We start from the raw sequence: 10,027 nt of genomic DNA on the forward strand, positions 1-10,027 counted from the left end.
AATGAAAATTACTTTATTGTATATTGGCCTACCCTCTTTAAATAAAGTGTTAAATAAATAAATAAAAAAGTCGTAGCCTCAGTCTCGCTATCTACGAGAAGAGACTTGAATGGGATCTTGACATGATGTCACCATACAGTACTATGCGAGTTGCAAACCCCAAGTAATGTACCTCTGGTGTATATATATATATATATATATATATATATATATATATATTTACGGCGTTCATGCAGTGTGATTAATTGGCTGAACTTTGCTATGACATCCGCGCGTACTGTCTGTGCGTCGGATCGAGAACACGGAAGCGACATGCGACGATATCTTTCACGGCACGTGCCCAAACTAAACCCGAGCAAGCGATTACATGTAAAGAGAGCCCTGTGCTTGCTCACGTGCGCCGTTTTGTCTGTGGCCGTACTAGAGCTGGTTATTCTATACCGATCAGCCACGGTACTTCAATTGACGGACGACAGTCGGTATGTATTATATGACCAGCGATACGAGAAAAAGACTCTACCAGGAAATAACCACGAAATCGCGAACAATGGAAGCAATCCAAGTCAAAATAAACCGTCTAAACTAAGTAGCTTGCTTCTAGGAAACGGAGGCGGTAAACGTGATACGAATACATATATGGATATATCAGCACACCCCTACGAAATCAACAAATGCCCTGCTTGTTACGGGGTATCGTTATGTCAACAAGTGGAGCGTGAAGAGCTGATTATTCACAGTCGCCTGTTCGACAAAGTTTATTTGTGTTACTTAGATTCACGAAGGATTGTGGGGAAACGTCTGACTAGCATATCAAATTTCCATGTGTTTGATACGCTGCTGTGCACGAGCAGAGGACCCGAGAATCCAGAGGACTGCGATGTGTCGAAAGCGGTCGGTTATGCATTTAAATCACTCGATTTCTCACAGATATTAGGTGCCGGCAGTTTTTGGGATGTATTCATCAATGAACACTTAGAACAAAGGTAATGTGGTAAGTTATAACCCACGCATCCATTTCCAAGTAGAGTATCTAACATAACTAAGATTGCATCTTGATAAAAAGATACGGCACGATTTATTGTGAAAAAATAATAATTTTGACTGCAATATCACTTCGAGGAAATTCTAAAAAGAGTTTTTAATTACCTGTATTAATATACAAATACGCGTATCCATGTGACTATTTTTGATACAAAAACGAGGTTATTTTATAAAAAAAAAGGCTATTTTGTTTTTAATAAAATGCAAAATCATTTAAAAAAAGATTTCAACTCTTTCAATATAATAGTTATCTGTATTATACCCTTTAAACAAAATATGTTTATGAAATGTATCTTCTCATCTCTTGGCTAGCGTTACCACAGATTTTTCGTGACCGGAGTGATTTATCATTTCCCAAATGTTGGTTTCCCTAATAAGTATTTACCAACAAAACTTAAATACATTGTATATTAATTAGCTAATTTGCATAATAATTAACTATTTTTATCATGTTTTTTAAAATTATAAAAGCAGTTTCCCCAGATTGATAAAACTAGATATATAATACTTTATTTGTAGTTGAATATTTATTAACACTACTTGGCATTTTTTTAATAACCGATTTGATGCTTTTGTTCATATCTTAGCAATATTTGTTCTCGAATGGATGAAATCTTGGTACATGTACTACTAGTATTTTTGTATTTGAATGTTTAACATTACTTTAGCATTAATTTGCATATGTTAATTGGCTAATTTGGATACCAAATAACTACCTTCAATGTTTCCCAGCAATTGTTTGCCAAAATAACTTAATACTTCAATCTGTTCATTTTAATTAGCTAATTTGCCTATCTGTTTCAGTATGTTTTTTTGTGTATTTGTGCAACAGTTTCGGAAAGAAACTTTGTACATGCATGTTGTTTGTATGGACAAATATCTGATATAAGTATATTCAGTATTATAATAGTGGTTTGCCCAAATGGTTTTAAACTTTATTGTGTATGCTGTTCAATAATATTACAGTACGGCAACCGAGGTGGCTCATAACATGGCATTTTATAAAACCAAATCATTTTTATTTGATAATTCCTTTTTAATAACGATTTTCGGTTCTGAAATCGATTATTAAAACCCACTGTCGTTACTGATATCTGTTTTCATTTTAAAAAACAATTGTTCAAATCCATTTTCGTTTTTAAAATCCGTTTTCAGTTTTCAAAATGTATTTTCATTATTAAAATCCATTTTCGTTTTTAAAATCTGGTTTCATTTTTTAAATCCATTTTTGATTTCAAAATCAATTTTGATTTTTAAAATCCATTTCGTTTTTAAAATCTGATTTCATTTTTAAAATCCATTTTCGTTTTTGAAATCAATTTTCATTTTTAAAATCCATTATTCTTTTTTATAATCCGTTTTCATTTTTAAAATCCATTTTTGATTTCAAAATACATTTTCGTTTTTAAAATCCATTTTTGTTTTCAAAATCAATTTTCATTTTTAAAATCCATTTTCGTTTTTAAAATCTGATTTCATTTTTAAAATCCATTTTCGTTTTTAAAATCAATTTTCATTTTTAAAATCCATTTTCGTTTTTAAAATCCGTTTTCAGTTTTCAAAATGTATTTTCATTTTTAAAATCCATTATTCTTTTTTATAATCCGTTTTCATTTTTAAAATTCATTTTTGATTTCAAAATACATTTTCGGTTTTAAAATCCATTTTTGTTTTCAAAATCAATTTTCATTTTTAAAATCCATTTTCATTTTTAAAATCTATTTTTTTTAAAAATACGTTTTCGTTTTTACTAATCCGTTTTGATTTTTAAAATCCATTTTCACGTTTTTATTGACATTTGAAGTATAGGTATTTTTCACGTTGAAGCAAACATCAGAATTCACATAAAATTACTGTTGTTTTCCGCCTATCACATTAACTTCAACTGTTTGACTCCCGTGTGCGAAGCACACAATGGGAGTCTTTGCAGTTAGTTTGTCTGTATATGTGGGTGTGTATGGGTGTGTGTCCGTCTGTTTCACTGATATCTAAAGAACCACATATTTGATTTTGATGAACCTTGGCACATAGATGCTCTGAACTTATGCGCAGATTTGATTAGTTTTTGGTAAAAATACGTGCATATTAAATACCTAATTTGCATAACGATTAGTCAATTTTCGTTTTTTTCCCATTGATACCTCAAGTACTAATCATCACATTTCAATGAAACTTCATGCATATATGTCATAGGACACTGCACAGACCTGATAGTTTTTAGGGTAATATCAGTAGATATTAATTACCTAATTTGCATAATTAATTTTCAGCTTTTGATATTTCAAGTAGTAAGCATTACATTTCAATGAAACTTGGTACATAGATTCTCAAGAAATATGCAGAGACCTGATTAGTTTCAGGTAAATAATTGTGCATATTAATTACCTAATTTGCATAATTGATTAATTTTCAGATTTTCCACTGATGTCTCAAGTATTAATCATCACATTTCAATGAATCTAGAACTATGCAGGGGCCCAATTAGTTTTCGGTAAATATGTATGCATATAAATCATCTAATTTGCATAGTTAATAGATTTTCAACTTTCCCACTGATATCTCAAGGACTAATCATCACATTTCAATGTAACTTTGTACATGGATGATGTAGGACAATAGACATACCGGATTAATTGTGGGTTAAAATCTGTACATATTAATTTCCTAATTTGCATAATTAACCAATTCTAAGCTATCACACTAATATCTAGTACTTATTATTCTATTTCAATTAAACTTAGTACAAAGATGCTCTAGGACACTGCCTGTTTACCGACAATACCCTACCCGGTACCAAAACGCAGCAAAAACCACGACTATAACATATTCTAATAAACTTTGGAGCTCTCATTTTATCAGCTGTAAGGCTGATAATCAGAACAAGTTATAGCTGTGGTTCTGCTGTATTATCGTGCCGGATAAGGTACTGTCGGTATACAAGCCAACGCCATCGGTGTATGTACAGACATTCTACGCCCAGCGTAAGTCAACAGATGAAGCCAAGGAACTCTCTATGGATCCAAAAACGCCGTGGAATCACGGCCAAATAGGTTATAGTCTGAAGAAGAACTTACGTAAATAAGCCTTACCATAGAAACGTCACTAGTGGAAATAAAACAAACTGCTAGAATTAGAGTTACAATTCCTAGTCACGTGGTATGAGGGGGAGGTCACGGGTCAAAAAGTAAAAATGAAAATAGATTTTAAAATTGAAAGTTGAAATGAGATTGAAAACACAAATCGAATATCAAATCAAAAGGAGAATCTCATTAAAAACAATTATTATGTTAAAATTAATGCAATAGGCGGGAAACAACAGTGAATTTTATGTAAATTCTGATGGAAAAGTTGCTTTAAAGTGAAAAATACATATATACCTACAGTTCAAAGGTCAGCGAAAACGGATTGTGAAAACGAAAACGGATTTTGAAAATGAAAACGGACTTTGAAAACGAAAATGGATTTTGAAAGCGAAAATGGATTTTAAAAACAAAAATGGAATTTGAAAACGAAAATGGATTTTAAAAATGAAAATGGAATTTGAAAACAAAAATGGATTTTAAAATGAAAATGGATTTTAAAAATGAAAATGGATTTTTAAAACGAAAATGGATTTTGAAATGAAAAATGAATTTTAAAAATGAAAACGTATTTTAAAAATGAAAATGGATTTTGAAAACGAAAATGGATTTTAAAATCAAAAATGAATTCTAAAAATGAAAACGGATTTTAAAAATGAAAATAGATTTTAAAAACGAGAATGGATTTTAAAAACGAAAATCGATTTTGAAAATGAAAATGGAATTTGAAAACGAAAATGGATTTAAAAAACTGTTTTTTAAAATAAAAACAGAACCAGAGACGAAAGTGGGTTTTAAAAATCGATTCTACGCTATCTGTGAATATTATTTAACTTTTTTCAGCTTGGTTTATTTTGTAAATGTTGGTTACATAAATGGATTGAATGTTGAAACAATCAAAGGCAACATGAGCAATGCTGAGACAGAAATAGTTGCATATTAATGGTTCAGCAAACGTAATAAATAGTGAACTCACTTCACGCGGGCACTCTTTCTAATATCTGCAGTAAGGCAGTAAAACTGCAGAGGCAGCGGCACGAAATGTTCGATGAGGGGGCGATATCTGAAATCTAGACCCCCTGAAGCGCTATTTCCTTCATTTTGAGGGGCAAATTTTGCTGACACAAAGATTTTCAGTTTACAAAAGGTTTCATCTTGATTGGGACTGACAATCCACGTCCGCCCCCCCCCCCGTGCCGCCGCCACTGAACTGGACACAGACATGCGACACCCATTATAAAAAGATTAACAGTTACTGAGGTCACTGGTGATAACGTCACATTTGAAATCTACGTATGAATACAAGCGTGGATATTTGCAATCTTTATGGCGAGTCACAATTTACCATAAAAAAGACACCACCTGACCTACTAAACGTGTTTTTTTATTTCACAGAATGTTCACGATGTGTGCGTCTCAGCGATTGGTTAACAGAATGTGGAGAATATATGAAAATAATCATTCAGGTGCACCGGAAGCAAATATAAGATCGCAGTTCGTGACGTCACTGGTCATTAACCCCGAGGGGCTGCTACTACAGGTAAATAAATCTTGAATTATCGTAACTACGGTTTGTTTTCTGTCAGAGGTACTTATTCCAGGTGAAGTTTTTTTCATCTTTTACAGATAGTCTCTTGCCTTTCCCAAGTTATATCGGCGAATGCGGTCGCGTCATTTTCGTGGAGTCAGTCGCGACACCACTATATGAGTTTTATAGTGCATCTTGGGTAGAGAGAGCGCGTCTGGTACTGGGTGTGTTTGACGTCATCGACAGCCTTCAGACGATTGGTCCCGATTGGCTCGCGGTTTTCCCAGACATCAATTCTGGCAATTTCGCTGTAACGGGTTCCGGTAGGATAATATTAGTAGATTTGGAAGACATGTTAGTTCTCGATAAGTCAACACAAAAACAAGGTAATATATGTACATTATATGCGAACTGGTCTGTTCATTCTTCTACACTACAATGTGTTTGCGTTATGAAAGGGCGGCAGTTGTCGTGCCGCGTCGTGTTCGATATAGGACTCATAGCGACGTTTACAACGCGTGTAAAATACATTGTTTATTTACATGAAATTCGAACACGCGCTGCGCGACGACCACCGCGCTTTAAAGCAGGAGGGTCGTCACGCCAAGCGATGATAACAACACACGCTAAGAATGCAAAGGCTCATGGGTAGACGCTTCGCAAACAATGACACGCTATGGCCACCTGACGCATGCGTAGGTGCCGACTCCCCCGCTTTAACATTTCTTAACTACAATGTTTTCTCATCAAAATCAGTTAATATTTTCTGTTAACATTTGTTTTCTATTGCCGATAATGTTTTTGATTGTCAACATTTGTTAACAGTTTGTTTTCTGTTGTTATCGTACTCCAGCGAGTATTTTAACGGGTATCAACGGTTACTGATGGGGGTCCAGGTCTGGTGAAAGTCCGAGGCGCCGATAACATTTACCAGACAGAATACATTTGAATTTGAGCTTTGAAGTTTTCTGCAGCCCAATCGCAGTTTGTATGTTGCTTGTATCTGCCGGATTTTGATAGCCCTGAGCCGCCAGAAAAACAGCAAATGCTATTCGGAGCTGTAACCAAAATTCAAATCCAATTTTCGGCAAATAATTCTTGGATAAACGAATGCATGTCTTTTTGAAATAAACGTCGACAAACACACTGACGTACGGTCGTTTTAAATGAAGTCTATGTACTTATACGACACGTCAATTTCAAATGAACATGATTGTAAATGTCTAGATCTGTACATAAATTTGAAATGAATTAGATTGATGTGCGACTTCAGAACTGGCATACTTCTCTTGAATTGAAAGATCGATCCCATGTACTAGATATAACGCCTGGTATATCACAGTGGGTCATTTGTCGCATACCACCACAAATTACCTGCTTAGCTAATTTAGTAGAATGACGTAACATTCATACATCTAAAAATCATTGATTCTAATCCTAGGCGTCGTTTGGATATCAACACCAAGATATTCTGCGAATACCAAAACTAATTTTGATAAACCCTACATTACGTCATATGTCAAGAGTTTAAAGGGCGGCAGTCGTCGTGCCGCGTCCTGTTCGATATGGGACTCATAGCGACGTATACAAAGCGTGTGAAATGCATTGTTTATTTACATGAAATTCGAACACGCGCTGCGCGACGACCACCGCGCTTTAAATGCATCACAGCTTTGGGCTTTGGGTATCATTAAGTATTTCCTGTGTTACATTGGTAAGGGTATTCGGATTATCGTCATTAAATAAAATTCTCAACACTACATGGCGAGAATAATAAGGAATTCCGTCACATGGTGGTCATAGTAAAACCAATTCTCGTCGAAGTGCGAGAAAGTGTCTCGCACTCGGGTTTTACCAATATTGAAACACAATTTCAAACAAGCTCAAAATACTCAAATCATTGCTTCGTGATGTATGTATAAATCTAAAAAATTGCCCTTTTAACGAACTCCCATTCTGTATTCTATCTTATTTGAAAACATGTTGTATTTCTAGGTGAGAATGGCAGATTAATAAACGGACCTCGAAACATTAAGGAATTTGCCGATTTTTCTCGCCGGGTGGTTGATGACCCGGACCAGTACTGCGATGATGTGCAATCACATAGCGAGGTAATGTATCTCAAAGCATGTCTGCATTTGATGTCAAACTTGGATCTCAACTTGGAGAAAGAGAAAAGAGAAAATCCTGAAGTCGATTCTGACGAAGTTCTTGCAGATGTCAGCTATTTAGAGCCAGGTAGGAACGTTTAGAATACAGTTGAAGACTCTAGAAATAAACATACACGTGCAACTGCGGTATTTAATTTTTTTGAAAATAGCATAAAATTTCCTAATTTCGCGGACATTTTTTATTTTCTAAAAAGTTTGCAAGTCTGCGAAAACTAAAAAAGAGTAGTTTGCGCAAATACAACAAATGGCTGCTTTTCGACCTAGGAAAAAAAAATCGCATTGTCGCTGGTAAGTTTGCAGTGAATCCACACCAACTACATTTCCGCGCGGAAGCATTTCGTGTGCCCTAATTACTATAATGATGTCAGTGTTTTATTGAAAAAAACAAGTTTGGAAAAAAAGTCAGCATTTCGGAAATGGGGGCTAATTTTCAATTTAAAAAATCGGCGGAAATATTTAATTGTGTAGAACACTCATATGTTACTTACTTACAAAGATGTTGTATACTATTCATATTCATATTCAGGTCGGTTGCTTCACGATCCGCCGCCATTGATGCATAATGAGCTGGCAACACTGCTGTTGGAATGTGTACACGAGAGTCACGTGGGTGGGCGACTGGAAGCAGTTGAACAAATCAGACGCATGTTACGACAATTTTGAAACACATTAGCAGTCAACGTTCAAAAGTGCTGATAATAGCAATCTGATCGAAGTGTTCATGTTTAAAGTTTCAATTCCCTATTGATTATTCAGTTTCATGGGTACCGAACAGACACCGTGATGTACCCCAGGTCCAGCATGTTTTCTTTCAATGGTCAGAACAATGCAGTAGATCCTTGAAGATTAATATAGATTCTACTTTGGTTACAGCACTTTACGATAAATTATCACAATGTTTACCAGACACCATCTTTGCCAGCCAAGGACCATTTATTCGGCCGAAGCCTCAACATTAACCCTTGGCAGATTTCACCACGATTTACTGTATGTCGCACGCCCTCACACGATTATAAGATTCACTTGGGCTCGTTTGATTTACCCAATCAGAACTCACGATAGAAACAACATATTACTTGGTAAAATCGTGGCGCTAGCTCGGTTGAATATAAAAATCAACGTGTTGCTAGCTTTTTCTCTGTGAACGAGTTTATTACTGGCCACCAAAAGAGAAAAACTTAGTGCTGCTTCTAGGTGAAATGATTTGTTAGTTGCAGCGAAGAACGGATCGGACAAGTCGACATGGTATCTGTTCCGACAGTTTTGTAAGTTTACTAAAACACGGTTTGCACAAATATTTAAACATTCCATAGTCTTCATTCGCTTGTCCACAAACAATTTTCAACGTTGCAATAACAAAAATTAGAAACGTGTCAACAAACATAGACCTCATAGTTACTCAATTTAACTGCAGTGAAATACAGGTTTTCCCAACACGGTCACACACGGGTTCGTGGGCCGGTTATGAAAGGCCGGCTTTAACGAAACTGTGCGATTCGGACAATGACCAGACACTGGTTGTGCCATTTTTCATTAATATTGTTCAGTCCGCTGACCTTTTTTTTTGGATACCTGAAGGTTTTTCTTCAGCATTTACTAGGAAAGTACTCTTTCTTAGTTGCAAACAGTACCCGTTTATTAGTTTCTTGTTCTCAGCAATATCCATTTAGTACGCGAGTACACTGATCGGGTGCGATTTCTACATGTCATTGGCTCATTGTATTTCTATACAAAAGGAGTTACGTAAGACATGTACACTGTGTAATCACACAACGCACGATAGGGCTGCGAAAAAAATCTCGATAAATTTGCAGTGTTACTTACATGTGTGACCATTTATTTGGTTGGGTAAGTCTTGCAAAACAGCTAAGAGACATGTCTAAGATAATTTAAAAAGGTTTTGAAACTATGAGAAGATCACATTTCAAAAACATACAACACAGGAGGAATTTCAAAATAAAGTTAGAAACCAAACTGTTAAAGGCGCCATCGTCAAATGGTGAGGGATATTTCAAAGTCCAATTTTTATTAAAAATGTAAGGCTTCGAATGGTACCCAGTCGTGATATAAAAATTTCAGAAGCAGCAATTACATAGTGTGTCAGTGTCAGTAAGTGTGTACGCTCTGTGGATGACCGACATAACTTTTCCTCAGAATTGAATGATTAGGGGGCAGGTGCAGGTGATACTGACGGTTGAATAAAAGAA

The 10,027-nt window shown here is 35.3% G+C and overlaps 1 protein-coding gene across 1 annotated transcript; it reads left to right on the forward strand.

Moving 5' to 3' along the window:
• The first annotated feature begins 312 nt into the window (after positions 1-312).
• Positions 313-9,123, forward strand: LOC146729778 (divergent protein kinase domain 2A-like). The gene is made up of 5 exons (XM_085495063.1): positions 313-983; positions 5,517-5,661; positions 5,729-6,035; positions 7,645-7,887; positions 8,347-9,123. Exons 1-5 carry the CDS (start codon positions 313-315, stop codon positions 8,481-8,483), a joined length of 1,503 nt encoding a protein of 500 aa, XP_085351189.1. The 3' UTR covers positions 8,484-9,123.
• The last annotated feature ends 904 nt before the right edge of the window (positions 9,124-10,027 follow it).

Source organism: Saccoglossus kowalevskii, chromosome 21, assembly GCF_978046115.1.
Source record: "Saccoglossus kowalevskii chromosome 21, keSacKowa6.1, whole genome shotgun sequence".
In the NCBI taxonomy this organism is placed as follows: Eukaryota; Metazoa; Hemichordata; class Enteropneusta; family Harrimaniidae; genus Saccoglossus; species Saccoglossus kowalevskii.